Genomic DNA, 14,741 nt, shown 5'->3' with positions numbered 1-14,741 from the left:
AAGTGTTTTTTGCCAAAAAGCTCTATCTTGGTCTCATCTGATCAAAGCACACAGTCCCAGTTAAAATCCCAGTACTGCTGGCAAACTGCACTCGTTTGCGCATGATTATAACTCAGAAAAGGCTTTCTCCATGCATGCCTCCCAAACAGCTTGTTAGCATGTAGATAGCACCTGATGGTTGTTTGGGAGACCTCGTAACCCCAAGATGCTACTATTCAATTCTCTTACAGTGAGTTTTGGAGAACTTTTGACTTCCCCTACCATCCTTCTCACTGTGCGTGGTGGCAAGATACACTTGCGTCCTATTCCTTGTGACTTGTTTGTCACAATTCCAGATGTTTTGAACTTTTTGATGATTGCTCTGACTGTAGATAAGGGCATATGCAGGTGAGTGGCTTTTCTTGTAGCCATTTCCTGATTTATGAAGGTCTACACACATCTGCCTTACTTGAATAGTGTGTTCTCTTGTCTTTCCCATGTTTAAGAGTGAGTAAGAAAAATAGGCCTCTGTGTAACGCCATATTTATACCCCAGGAAACAGGAAGTGAGGAATTACTAATTAAAGGTTCCTAGATACTTTGATCCACATTATACACTACAGTAGAAATGTCAAAAATGGCTCAAATACATTTATTTCCAAGAAATTGTTAAGGGCTATTCACAGTATAGAACTATGTACCAGCCCCTACCTCTGCACAACCCAAGTTACGGTCTCAAATGTATTAAGAAGGCGAGCAGTTCAGTGACAAGGCTACAGCTGTTCACTGAAAACCATTCCAGGTGACGAACTCATGAAGCTGACTGAGAGAGTGCCAAGAGTGTGCAAAGCTGTCATCAAAGGAAAAGGAGGGTACTTTAAATAATCTGAAGTATAAAACATATTTAACATTTTATAAAACATGTTTAACACTTTTTTGTTTATTACATAACTCCATGTGTTCCTTCATAGTTTTAATGTCTTCCATATTAATTTACAATGTAGAAAAAAAAAAAACATTGACTGAGAAGATGTCCAAACTTTTGACTGGCACTATCCATTCAAATATGTGGAAAATAGCCCAAAACAAAGAAATCTGTCCCTGAGTGGGCATGTCCAAACAGTCAAACATCTTTTTGTTGATGAGGGATTGGTCAATATGTTGCTAATTCAACAGTTGTAGGACCACAGAGAAGGATTCATTTCTGTGCCGCGAAGTTAATCATTTTTCAGCATGAGAAATGCCATGTGTGGCATGTGAGCCTGTGAACTTGTTGAAATATATGTGTTTTAGGACCCTGGTGACACATATGTAGCTTCACCAGAGCAGCCCATTTCGCTTCATACTTCCTGTGCTGATAATACAAGCAATGTACCCTACAGTACTTGAATCTGCTAATTAGAAAATATGTCCATATGCTTTCAACTTGGAGTACGGTGGCATGGAGACAAATTTATGTGTGTGATGAGAAAATGTTTGGAAGTTTTAGAAAAAGTTGAACTAGTCCCAGAATTCAGTAACTCAGTGGAAGAGTGGATAAGTGCCGATATGCTAGTTATGGTCCTGAATGGAAAGAGGGGAGGATCCATTTTAAACTTTAGTTTGGTCCAATTCATTGTCCCCATTTTTGGCCTAATATGAAAGCCCGTAGATAATGATCAATCACCTGCATTCACAGTTCCACCCAAAAGGAGTTGGACAGGGCATAATACCTCCACCACTCATTCTGATTTTACAGCATATTGATTTTGCTCAGTATTTCCATTATGGGCTTAGATGTAGCTGAATTGCTGTGTGTAATACATTTCATTTCAATCTATTGCCGACTGTGTGGCCAGGTGTTGTGGGGAGGGGGTAACTCTGGCTGGGGGAGATTAATAAGGGCATTATATGGATTGAATTGGAAAGTGGCATTAGGCAAGTGCTCCCTCTGGCTGTGTGAAGGCTGGCACGTGGAGGTCTAGAAGACTGGGAACTTGCCATTTGTCTGGTCCCCAATTATCGAGTTGTTTTTTTGGGCTGAGAATTACAGCTGAACGGCTCTTTGCCCTTTATCTGCACAGGCCATGCTGCCCCTCTTTTTCTGCCCTCCACCTCAGACTCATTGTTGTGTTGTTTGTAACATCCAGTGTCCATTTCTAAGAAAGCTCTGAGAGAAAATAGCTTATTAACTTCCACAAAAGAATACAGCCCTTTGTTCTGAACTACTGCTGTTTACTGTGCTATATTGCTCATACTGAGGAATGAGAACATTTAACATTTACGGTAATTACTGTCAAATCAAGCGATACAAAAGAGTCACGCTGACCAAAATATAAAATACTAGCTCAGTATAACACAATGAATGATATATAATTTTGACTCAATATTGTATATTTCAGCTTTTTTTCATTAGAATGCAAACTCTACAAAAACTTGGGAATTGCATCCATTATGGACTCAGAAATACAACTGTGCACAGCATACACTATCAGAAGAAAACGACAGGAATATTTATTGTCACTAATGATTCAAAAAGTGTAAATGTATCTTTAAAGTGTTAAAATCCAGTTGTATTCCCTAAAGTTACATTATATTCTCTTCTCCACAAAGAGAGGTGAATATTTGTAAACTTTCATTATAGAACTGTGTACAACAAAAGAACAAAATAAAAGTCCTGGAAGTAAAACTCGGTATATATAATCAACACAGCTTTAAAATATACAATTATAATAGAATAAGGTACAATAATGTTCCCTAAATTAAGGTACACAATATGTACTCTTGAGGATACCACCATTGTGACAGCAAATGGTACCACCACAGTGACAGTTCTTCTGAGAGTGTAAGGTCACTATGCCTAATATGGAGTGTGTGCTAGGTCAGATTGCAGTGGAATTGTTCTCTGGAGTGATGGCCCTTCAACTTAATACCTTTGTGGTGAGTGGTGTGTTTGATCCTGGACCAAACATCCACATTTTAGCAGAATTAACGTTTATGTGGCTGTATGCCTTCAGATACTCATAGCAGTGTTCCAACATCCACTATATAAAGCCTTCCCAGAAGCTGTTAATTGCTACCTTTTATTATGTAGTCTACCTGGAAGTGTCTTAATAACAACTGGACAAATCCATTTATCCACTTGGGTGTTACTCTACACATTCTTCTTCATGTATTCATGTGTGTTTGTGTGTGTGTGTGTGTGTGTGTGTGTGTGTGTGTATGTGTTGGTTGGGGGGCACTATTTCCCATGGATTTGCACTGTGCTGTAAGCCTCTTATTTGAACAGGTGTTGAGAAAAGGCAGTGGAGGTGAAGAGAAAGATCCTTTGAGGAGTGTTGCCTTGTCAATCAGGGCCACGGCTGTGTGGTCATTACATTGAGAGAGAAGTTAACCCTGCTGACCTCATCTCGGCCACACTCACTGCCTCTTTGAGTTTCTCGCAGTGGGCCGTCAGGCCAAAGAAGCAAAACTTGACCTTGACTGAACTCTGGAACAAGGAGTAAAGGTTTACATGTGGAAGAGAGAGAGAGAAAGAGAGAGAGAGGGGGGGGGCAGGAAAAAGAGATGAAGGTGTGAAAGACAGAACAAAAATGAGAGAAGGAAAGGAGAGGAATATGTGAAAGAGGAGAAAGAGAAAGGAAGGGTGGCAAAGTCAGAAAGAGATAGAAAGAGAGAGACAGAGTTGTTTAACTTGTTGATTATCCAGTTAAAAGAGATTAAGCAAAGGCAAACACTGACGGGCAGCGGTGGCCTTATATTATAAGTGGGCTTGACACCAGAAGGCTGATGATACAATTCCCAAGACCAGCAACAACTTGGGGGGTGGGGAAATGAAGGAACAGCACTGTCCTCCTCCCTCAGCATCCACAGCTTGAGGTGCCTATGAGGAATCCACCTATGCTCAATGGCCCTAGTGCACTAGGGTGTGTGTTCACTGCCAAGGATTGGGTTCAAAGCAGAAGAACATTTTCATTGTACATTGTAAAGGCACATTTTGCACCTTTAGTGACCATAAACAGAGAAGACTGGATCTGCACCCACTGCTGATCAGCCTCTTAAAAATAAAGTGAAATTTTTGCTAATATGTTTAAATGGGTAAAGAACCTTAAGGTCAAGTGATGCCTTTTTAAAACTTTAAAATATTTTCCATACTCACACATCTCTTAAATAAACATGGTGTTATTTATGGAACCAATAGCGATTCTTCTGTGAAATAATTTCATTCACACAATACAGTACAGAATCTCTTTTCTGCCCAGAATTATCAACAAAATCCCGAAAAAGAGAAACTGACCAAAGGGGGAGGGAGAAAGATGGGCAAGTGACGGAGAGAAAACAAATGACTGATAGAGAGGAGAAAAAAAGGGAAAGTGAGGAAAAGTGTGAGAGAGAGAGAGAGAGAGAGAGAGAGAGAGAGAGTAAGAGAAAGAAAGAGAGGGTATAAAACACATTCGTAAGACTGATGCAGTGAGAGAAGCCTGATTGGAGCAGGTTAAGGCTGTGGCCCAAAACACAATATAGCATTGAAAGGGAACATTTTGTGAAGCGAAGAATGCACCACTGCATCCCATTCACCTATAAAGCACCATCTGCTTTTGGAATGGGCAGCAAATTGCCTCCAATTTATAGGAATTTATACAATATCCCACTCCACCAGTGGGGTCTGTGCTTAGTGTTTTAAAAAGCAAAAGAGAAAGAGAAGAAAAAAAGAAAAACAATTAAATTTAGTGTCTTTACAAATGTAAGGCTAGATCAAATGTCCATGCCCAAATCTCTTGGAGCTTCTATATTTAAAGAAGTAGTATTTTCATACTCTAAGTCTCAGTGTATGCCCCCTGTAAGTTTTGCAGTTTGCAGATACCACTAATGTATTGCAATACATACTGCTATAACTCCACTCTACTCCACTTTGCACAACTGAACATATCAGGAGGTGTGAAGGTGTTGCCTGGTATATCATGTAAGTGAGGACACCCCTTCCCAGAAAAGTTGAAACTGTTGTAGCTGCAAAGGCTGGACCAACATCATATTAAACCATATGGATTAATAATGTCACTCATATCTGCGTGGGTTTCCTTTGGGTGCTTCGATTTCCTCCTGCAGTCCAAAAACACACGTTGGAATGTGGATTGGCGACACAAAATTGTCCGTAGGTGTGAGTGTGTTAGTGAATGTGTGTGTGTGTCTGTGTGTGTGCGTGTCTCCCTGCGAAGGACTGGCAGGGTGCTGAACTCCAAGGTGTGTGCCCGCCTTGAGCCCAGTGATTCTGAGTAGACTCCGGACCCACTGCGACCCTGAACTGGATAAGCGGTTATAGATAAATGAATGAATAATCTCAATAATACACTCGAAGTTTGTACTATTAATCTGAGATATTGGGACTACACTCATGTTGCAAATATTTCACATCATAGCACTTCCTCTCCTTCCTCTCATATATATTGCTTAATTAGTGCATCAACAAACATTTGAACATGTACTTCTGGACACTGCTATGATGTTGCCAGAAATGTCCATTCCACCATTCCCTATCAGTTCATGTCTGAAAATGACAGAAATTAGAGAACTGTTAACCAAGGCAGTAAATACAGATAACAATCCATTTCTCTATGGTATGATTTGGGCTGGAAACTGTCGTCTTATCACTTTCCCATGTAAATAGTTCTACTTTAGCAGGGGGATCATATTAGCCCACTCTCATGTGTCACTGAAGCTTCTGCTCCTACATCTTCATAAAAAGACCAATATTTACAACCACACATTTCAGTGGGAAAGAGACAGATGCTAATACAATTTCACATTTGGAGCATTTAGGTAGCAGTGAAGCGATCAGCAGATGGATTTTTCAAGAAACCTTTAATGCTTCTTCTGAATGGATCAGGCCTATAATGTGTTGAGTCGTCATTATGTGCATCAATTTCAGATGTGTATCACTAAAAGGGGGAAATATTCTTCCACAGAGCCAATAGTTTTGATGAAAACTAACAAAACTGCCCTTGAAGTCCCATAAATAATATTTTTGGAAGCATTCCCAGGTTTCAATTTGCTGACAGAAGCAGGTGAAGGGCATCATTTTGATGATTAAAGAGGACATGAGATTACTGATTAATAAACAATCATTATATAAATAAAAATAAAAAAATATATATATGGTCCACCTCATAGAAACAGCTCATCTGTTGCTGCACTGTTTGTGTTGGTCATCCTCTAGTGGTCACTGGATGCTGTGGATTGGATATTTTATGGTTGGTCGACTATTCTCCGTCCAGCAGTCACAGTGAGCAGTTTAAAAACTCGGTCTGATCCACTCCTACACTGGCACCACTCAAATAATTAATTTGTTGTTTTGGTTTTTTGTGTTAAGACTATTGAACTGTTGGGTTCTGACTATTGAAAGGTATATAAAGCATGTTGAGCAACAGATGGACCACAATCTGTAATTTTAGATCTACAAAGTGCAACTTTTGTCAGTGGTCAGTGTCGCTAATAAAATGGACGAAGTGTTGAAAAAAGCTGCCATTTTAATGACATGCCTGATTGGTATAAATATTTACTGTTCAATTATTCAGACACAACATGTATAATCACAATAGAAAATCATTGTATTAAGTGGTGGGGCGGCACGGTGGCGCAGCAAGTAGTGTCGCAGTCACACAGCTCCAGGGGCCTGGAGGTTGTGGGTTTGATTCCTGCTCTGGGTGACTGACTGTGAGGAGTTGGTGTGTCCATCCTTTTTATAAGCTGGTGTGGCGTTTGATAAAGATCTCACAATCCAACACCTGCACTGATCTCAAGGCTGGATGCAATCAAACCCTCACATTCACTGTAACACTAAAATATAGTGTATCATAAAAACATGTTTATTATTTTTTTCTACTGGTTCATAAATATTGGTGAATAAATTCTGAAGGAAATGTTTCCTGCTGAGTACACCTAGAAAATGAATGCTGAATAGTGTTCTCACCTTACCATATGTTGCTGCATCAGGTTGCCATGGGAGACAGCTGTGTTCAGAAGAATGAATTTCGGGCCTGTCTTACGAAGCTCATTCTCTGGAGGCCAGAATCTTTAAGAATGCCTCTGGCATGCACAGCATTCACTCAGAAAGGTCAGATATGAAATAGTGCTGTGGCTGAAGAGACGTTCCTTACTGGTGTGGAGTGTTTACTTCAGTCTGCCTCCAATAAAAAGATGTAAAGTCTGTTTTTGTCTGAACTTGAAATCAATGGAAGATACTAGATGACAATAGTGGATTCCTTGAGGAGTGATGAGGTGAAATATACATATATTTTTTCATTTTCAGCACTGCAATTAAATGACACAAACTGGGTTCATCCCATTCCACAGAAACTACAAAGGGACTTCAGCAGTTCTATTTACAACTCTGTTATGACCTGTTCTGAAGGTATTTCCTTAGGCACCAGGGGAGTTTAAGGCTCTGTTGCCCCTCATTTAAAAAAAAAAAAAAAAAGTCACTTTTACCATTTCAACATGGTATGGATATTACAACCAAACACTGGGACTTCAAGTAACAAGTACCCTGAAATACAACTCTGACTTTAGAGTCTTGTTCTAGCACCTGCTAAAGTACATATTTTGTATAATGATTAAACATCTTTAAATTAAGTTTGTATCATCTTACAGACTTTCTTGTATTTTTGAATTCCTGATGTAATCCAATCAATATTTGTAAGGACAAACAGTCACATTAACACTTGGATGCATACTCAACCACTGGGGAGTACAAGGATGTAAACAGTCAACCATTTCTAACCACCTCCATATTGTGCATCATGACAAGCAATAGAATATACCAACATTTTTGTTGCAGGGTTGTTGTCGTTCTGTCACAAGTTTACACCCCCCCCCCCCCAAAAAAAAAAAAACCAGGTAAATCACCACCATTTTTGGAATAAGTACACAGCACATAGTATGTAACATTCACACAATCCACAATTCTGCTTAAATACAAAAATCTTCAGACAGCAATTTAAATAAAGATCTTTATTTAATGAAGCATGTCACTTCACTTAAGCTGAGAGGACAGATCTGGGCTTAACATAACACACTTCTCCACTGGACACTACCACCGTAACTCGAGAAGTCTTTTCTGCCACAGAAACATCTCTCCCTGTTGGAGGTTTGGAAAAAAAAAAATTAAATTAAAGTTACTCATGCCAGGCAGAAAAATAAATAAGTTTCAACTTACTTTGTCTAGTACAGCTCAGCACACAAGAGTGAGCAGCAGTTGGCTGACATACAGATGTGCTGCAGTGGATGTACACCTATGAGAGGAAGAAAAAATAAAAAAATAAAAATAAAAAAAAAATAAAAAAAAAACCCTCAGTAAAAGGACACCCTGTTTCCTGTACAATTTAAATAAGCCAAAAATGTTACCGTCTGTTGCAGAGGTGCCATAGAGGCAGGATCCACAAATGCGAACATCTTGAGGACAAAGCGCTTGTAATGGCTAGGGAACTGGAGACCAGATGATCCAACAACTGCAATTGGGGTGGTCAGGTAGCGATCACCGGGGTAGGGGCTACTAAAGACAACACAAGTCAGTATCAGCCTGTACTAGAGCACTACACAAGGTAGCAGGTCTGAGTACACCTCACCCATCTACCAGAAGATCCCACTGAGGATGGCTGAAGGGGTCAGGGGAAGATGTTGCCCAGCAGTGTCCCAAGACCAGGGCAATATTGGGATCAGTTCTGCCCAACATGCGAACTTCCACAAACACAGGCTCCCTCAGAACCTTAGTCACAGGGTAGTCAGCATCACTGTAGTATGAGGTATAGGCTACTTGTTCTGTTGAGAAAGTAGAGGTCATCATTGGAGATACCAAAGAAGAGTAAACATCCATATCAATAGACAGGAGCCTTACCTAGTGGACATCCCTTGACCATTGCCCAGTCTTAGTTCTACTCTGAGGGGTCCAGAAGCAACTACAGGTAGAGGAGGATCATTGGAAAAAAGCTGAACAGAATGCGTCAACAGCTGTAGTAGGATACCTGCACTGGAAGTAAAGCCTTGAAAATAGAAACAAGAGGTTAGCAATAACCCACAGATCAGTAGTGAATCATTTCATTTACAAAACGGGACAATGTGATGCCCAATGTGTTTAGGGTAAAACATGTTCAACTCATTGTGGATAGGACAAGTTAAAGCACTACAAGAATTAAGCCGATCCAAACAAGCACACCTGATTCAACAAGCATATTACAATAGCATTGGTCCTAAGAGCACTACTGCATTGCTCAAAAGACAGAACCACCACAACCCCTCAGGAAATTGCCACCAAGGCTTCAATCCATAACAAGTGATTGCCATGAAGCAGGTGGTTCTACTCACTCAAAATGGCTGTCTCTTGTGATTGCCCCAAGAGGTCCTAGTCCAACTTCATAGGAGGAGGACATTTTGTTCTCATAGACCACATAGTCACCTAGCAGCTGGAGGAAGGAGACAAGTGGATACACAATCATGGCACATTCTCACCACTACAAAACCTAACAACCTGAAACTGAAATGCTTCAGTACAAACCACTGCTACTGTGCCACAAGCAGTCACAGGAAATTGGTAAATAGCAAAGCTTGCAGTATAATCCACAGCACTGCAGGAGCCATTACTTCCTCCCAATAGACTGATTGAATCCAGGCTCAGTCTGGGCAGTGTTGTATCCCTGGCCACCACCAGTACAAACTGGCCATCTACTGTGCACTGGACCGTCACTAGGGACAAGAAGAAACACAGCAATCAGCAATTCAAGAGTACCCCAATCAACAGGATTCAGCCACAATATCAGAAGATTGCCTAAACAAGCTTACCCATGTTCCCATAGTAGCAGTTGTGTCCATCAAAGCAGCAGTTTATTGCAGCACAGTGAGCAGCATCTATGCTAGGTTCTCCACAAGGAACCCTGAAAACATTATCTACTCTACATTTGTCAATGCTGACCACTGGTTTAGTAGTACCATTGGTAACAGGAATAGCTGCTGAAGGAAGCTGAGGCATCTGAGGCTGCTTCACTGGCTGTAGACCCCATTGGTAAACTGCAGCAAAACTTACATGACAATATAGGATGCCAAACACTATAATAAACCACATGTTTGCTGCCTCACCTAAGGAATAACAAGTTGCCCTTGTTCAGATCTTTTATATTGTCCCACCCCAACCCACAATCTGTCAAAAGCTCCACCTTCTAGTTAATTAACAGGAAATTGTGTTCCAGCCTGGTATATCCATGACCCTGGGAAGTACTGTGATCAATTTGTTTAGGGTCATGAATAGGCACAATTCTGTCATTATTCTGCATGCTTCTAATTTTGCCTTTCATCAGCTGAAATAAAATGCAGTAGGAATTAGTAGAAATCACTATAAATAAATTATACCTTTGATTGGAACCTCTTAAATCATTGTGATGATAGTTCTGAATAAAATACACTTGCACATTCACTCACATACTCACATCTACGGACACTTTTGAGTCACCAATATATGTATATATGTATATATATATATAGGATTGATTTTATCAACACAGCTGGTTTATCACATGTCATATCAAATATTGAATATTGATTGTACATACCTATAATAAAATGCATTACAGCGATACATGAATGAGGTATGAGATTAATACACAAGGGAATTTCTTTATGATAACTAACTTTCACAAAGTTTTCTGAAACCATTTTGTTGCAGCTGTCATCAGCCTTTCCTCTGACCAAAGCCATAGGAAACAGAGACACAGCCATATTCAGGCAAAATTCTGCAGGAGCCTGTGACCTTCTCCATTGCTGAATCTGTGTCCATTGGCAAACCATGGGCATGTCTGTCCTGTACTGCAGGCTGGGGTCTTAAGGTCTTGTTCCATACTTGGAAGGCTCAGAGGTTGAACATTTCTTTTGTGCCCTGGGCGTAGCATCGAGCTTCGCTGGACTAGACTACAGCTTCCTAATTTGCTAATATAAACAATAGAATAATAGAAATAAAACTTTGGTTGGAATTTCTTGAGGCAACAGCAGATTCACCCTGATGTGGATCGCTAATTCTCCTCCTTCACTTAATTTAACTTCCAAAATGTAAGTCCAAGTTTTACCATTGGGAAACTTCTCTTCTTCTCTCTGCTCTATATCACTTCATGACTCAATGCATTCTGTTCTTTGAGTTGGACTGAGGTGCTTCCAGCAGTTTAAACTGGGCCTGATGACCAACACCTGATGTCCCTGGTCCTGAGGGAGGAAAACCTGTCCCTGGTTTTCAAATCTATTTGGAGGCCCTCAGAGGTCTTTTCAGACTAGAACCTCCCTGAAGTTTTGACATCATATATAATGTATGACGTTTGACAAGACAAAAAGACCCAAAAATCTCTGAATTGTTACTTTGAATCATGACCAAACTATATTAATTTCCTAAAATGCATGAGGTTCTCACAATGAGCATAGGTATTTCAAGTTTGCCTAGGACAAATTGATTACATTTAAGAAATTGTAATCAGGATGAATTATAAAAGATTTGATATTCACACAACGTAATGTCATTTGGACTACACATAAGGCTTTACACAATTTTTAAACAAATGTCACACACAATACATAACAGATAACTACCATGGAAATTTTGGTGATGCTTGATTAAAAGGTCATTTTAAACACATACTCATAATTCCATTTTTGCTTGACCAACTGGAATTATTTTTACAAAACTGTACTCCAGGGCAGCACGATGGATATGCAGGTAGTGTCACTGACACACAACTCCAGGGTCCTGGGCTTGTGGGTGCGTTTCTCGCTCTGGGTGAGTAGTTGGCTGTGTTTATCCCCTGCCTGAGTGGGTTTCCTCTGGATGCTCCGGTTTCCTACCACCATCCAAAAACACGTTAGTAGTTACGTGTATTTGCTACTCAAAAGTGTCCATAGGTGTGAGTGAATATGTGAGTGTGAGTTGCCCTGTGAAGGACTGGCACCCCCTTCAAGTTCAAATTCAAGAAGTTTGTCATTTCAGCAGTATACAGTGTTTACAGTACTCAGTGAAACGAAATAGCGTTCTTCCAGGACCAAGGTGCTACATAAAACAATACACAATATTAAAGTGCAACTAGTGCAAAGCTAGTGCAACATAAAACAATGCATACAAATTAAAGTGCAAAAGATATGGCTAAGAAAATACAAAACAATGTCCATACAGTACAATACAATGCACTACAAGACAATACAAAACCATAGAACTGGGGGTGGAGACACTGCAATTTAAAGTGTATTTGTGCTGTAAACGGTAACTGGATGTAAACATGATGTAAACTGGATATGTGTAAACAGTACACTCATTTTCAGTCCAACAGGCCAGTGATTGCGTGAAGTAGTGTGTGTGTGTGCTTCTTCAGTGCAGTCTCAGTCTCTAGGTGTTGAGGAGTCTGATAGCATGTGGGAAGAAGCTGTTATGGAGTCTGGATGTGAGGGCTTGAATGCTGCGATACCTTTTTCCAGACGGCAGTAGGTTGAGGAGTGTGTGTGAAGGGTGTGTGTGATCTCCCACAATGCTGAGTGCACCCACAATTGCGGGTTCAGCGAGTGGTGTAGATGTCTGTGATGGAGGGAAGAGACACACCTCCAAGGTGTGTTACTGTTTTACGCTTTGTGATTCTGGGTAGGCTCTGGACCCACCTCGATCCTGAACTGGATAAGCGGTTACAGACATTCATTATCTGTAACCGCTTATCCAATTCAGGGTCGAGGTGGGTCCAGAGCCTTCCTGGAATCATTGGGCGCAAGGCGGGAATACATCCTGGACGGGGGTGCTAGCCCTTCACAGGGCAACACAGACACACTCACACCTACGGACACTTTTGAGTCACCAATCCACCTACAAACGTGCGTTTTTGGACTGTGGGAGGAAACCGGAGCACCCGGAGAAAACCCAAGCCGACACGGGGAGAATACACCAACTCCTCACAGACAGTCTCCCAGAGCGGGAAACGAACCCACAACCTCCAGGCCCCTGGAGCTGTGTGACTGTGACATTACCTGCTGCACCACCGTGCCGCCTGGGTACAGACAATGGGGGGGGATGGGGAGTTATGCCAAATCTGTTTAGAGTAAAGTATGATAAGAAAAAACACATCTTCCACTCTGCATTGTGAATAGTACAAGTTAAAGCCTTTGTAACTAGACCAAGACACAAGCAGAAGCACACCTACTAAACAAAAGTAATTTAATGGTCTTTGTCTTAAGGGCACTGCTGCATTGTTCAAAAAGAACCACAACCTGAAACCCACCAAGGCTTTCATTGACAAACAAGTGACTGAAGCAGGTGGTTCTACTCACTCAAAATGGCTGTCTCTTGTGATTGCCCCAAGAGGTCCTAGTCCAACTTCATAGGAGGAGGACATTTTGTTCTCATAGACCACAGTCACCTAGCACCTGGAGGAAAGAGACAAGTGGATACACAATCATGGCACATTCCCACCACTACAAACCTCAACATCCTGAAACTGAAATGCTCCAATACAAACCACTGCTACTGTGCCACAAGCAGTCACAGGAAACTGGTAGATAGCAAAGCTTGCAGTATAATCCACAGCACTGCAGGAGCCATTGCTTCCTCCCAATAGACTGATTGAATCCAGGCTCAGTCTGGGCAGTGTTGTATCCCTGGCCACCACCAGTACAAACTGGCCATCTACTGTGCACTGGACCGTCACTAGGGACAAGAAGAAACACAGCAATCAGCAATTCAAGAGTACCCCAATCAACAGGATTCAGCCACAATATCAGAAGATTGCCTAAACAAGCTTACCCATGTTCCCATAGTAGCAGTTGTGTCCATCAAAGCAGCAGTTTATTGCAGCACAGTGAGCAGCATCTATGCTAGGTTCTCCACAAGGAACCCTGAAAACATTATCTACTCTACATTTGTCAATGCTGACCACTGGTTTAGTAGTACCATTGGTAACAGGAATAGCTGCTGAAGGAAGCTGAGGCATCTGAGGCTGCTTCACTGGCTGTAGACCCCATTGGTAAACTGCAGCAAAACTTACATGACAATATAGGATGCCAAACACTATAATAAACCACATGTTTGCTGCCTCACCTAAGGAATAACAAGTTGCCCTTGTTCAGATCTTTTATATTGTCCCACCCCAACCCACAATCTGTCAAAAGCTCCACCTCCTAGTTAATTAACAGGAAATTGTGTTCCAGCCTGGTATATCCATGACCCTGGGAAGTACTGTGATCAATTTGTTGAGGGTCATGAGTAGGCACAATTCTGTCATTATTCTGCATGCTTCTAATTTTGCCTTTCATCAGCTGAAGTAAAATGCAGTAGGAATTAGTAGAAATCACTATAAATAAATTATACATTTGATTAGAACCTCAGTAAAAATAATTGTAATGATAGTTCTGAATAAAATACACTCGCACATTCACTCACACCTACGGACACTTTTGAGTCACCAATATATGTGTATATGTATATATATATATATATATAGGATTGATTTTATCAACGCAGCTGGTTTATCACATGTCATATCAAATAAGGAATATTGTTTGTACATACTTATAATAAAATGCATTACAGCGATACATGAGTAAGGTATGAAATTAATACACAAGGGAATTTCTTTATGATAACTAACTTTCAAAAAGTTTTCTGAAACCATTTCCTTTCCTCTTCTTCCTATGCTTTGGTCAGAGACACAGCCATATTCAGGCAAAATTCTGCAGGAGCCTGTGACCTTCTCCTTTGCTGAATCTGTGTCCATTGGCAAACCATGG

General features: G+C 40.8%; 1 protein-coding gene and 1 pseudogene across 1 annotated transcript; both read right to left on the bottom strand.

The window, feature by feature from the left end:
- Positions 1–7,957: 7,957 nt before the first annotated feature.
- On the bottom strand, positions 7,958–10,102 carry LOC136702124 (zona pellucida sperm-binding protein 4-like; annotated as a pseudogene).
- Positions 10,103–13,286: 3,184 nt separating this feature from the next.
- LOC136702126 (zona pellucida sperm-binding protein 4-like) lies at positions 13,287–14,072 on the bottom strand. The gene is made up of 3 exons (XM_066677015.1): positions 13,759–14,072; positions 13,475–13,662; positions 13,287–13,382 (listed from the first exon to the last, which is right to left on the bottom strand). The coding sequence occupies exons 1-3, from the start codon at positions 14,036–14,038 to the stop codon at positions 13,359–13,361; spliced, it is 492 nt and encodes a 163-aa protein (XP_066533112.1). The 5' UTR covers positions 14,039–14,072; the 3' UTR covers positions 13,287–13,358.
- Between the last annotated feature and the right edge of the window lie 669 nt (positions 14,073–14,741).

Source organism: Hoplias malabaricus, chromosome 7 (genome assembly GCF_029633855.1).
Source record: "Hoplias malabaricus isolate fHopMal1 chromosome 7, fHopMal1.hap1, whole genome shotgun sequence".
NCBI classification, from domain to species: Eukaryota; Metazoa; Chordata; class Actinopteri; order Characiformes; family Erythrinidae; genus Hoplias; species Hoplias malabaricus.
The sequence above is the reverse complement of the archived record's forward strand: the minus strand, read 5'-3'. Positions and strand labels throughout refer to the sequence as shown.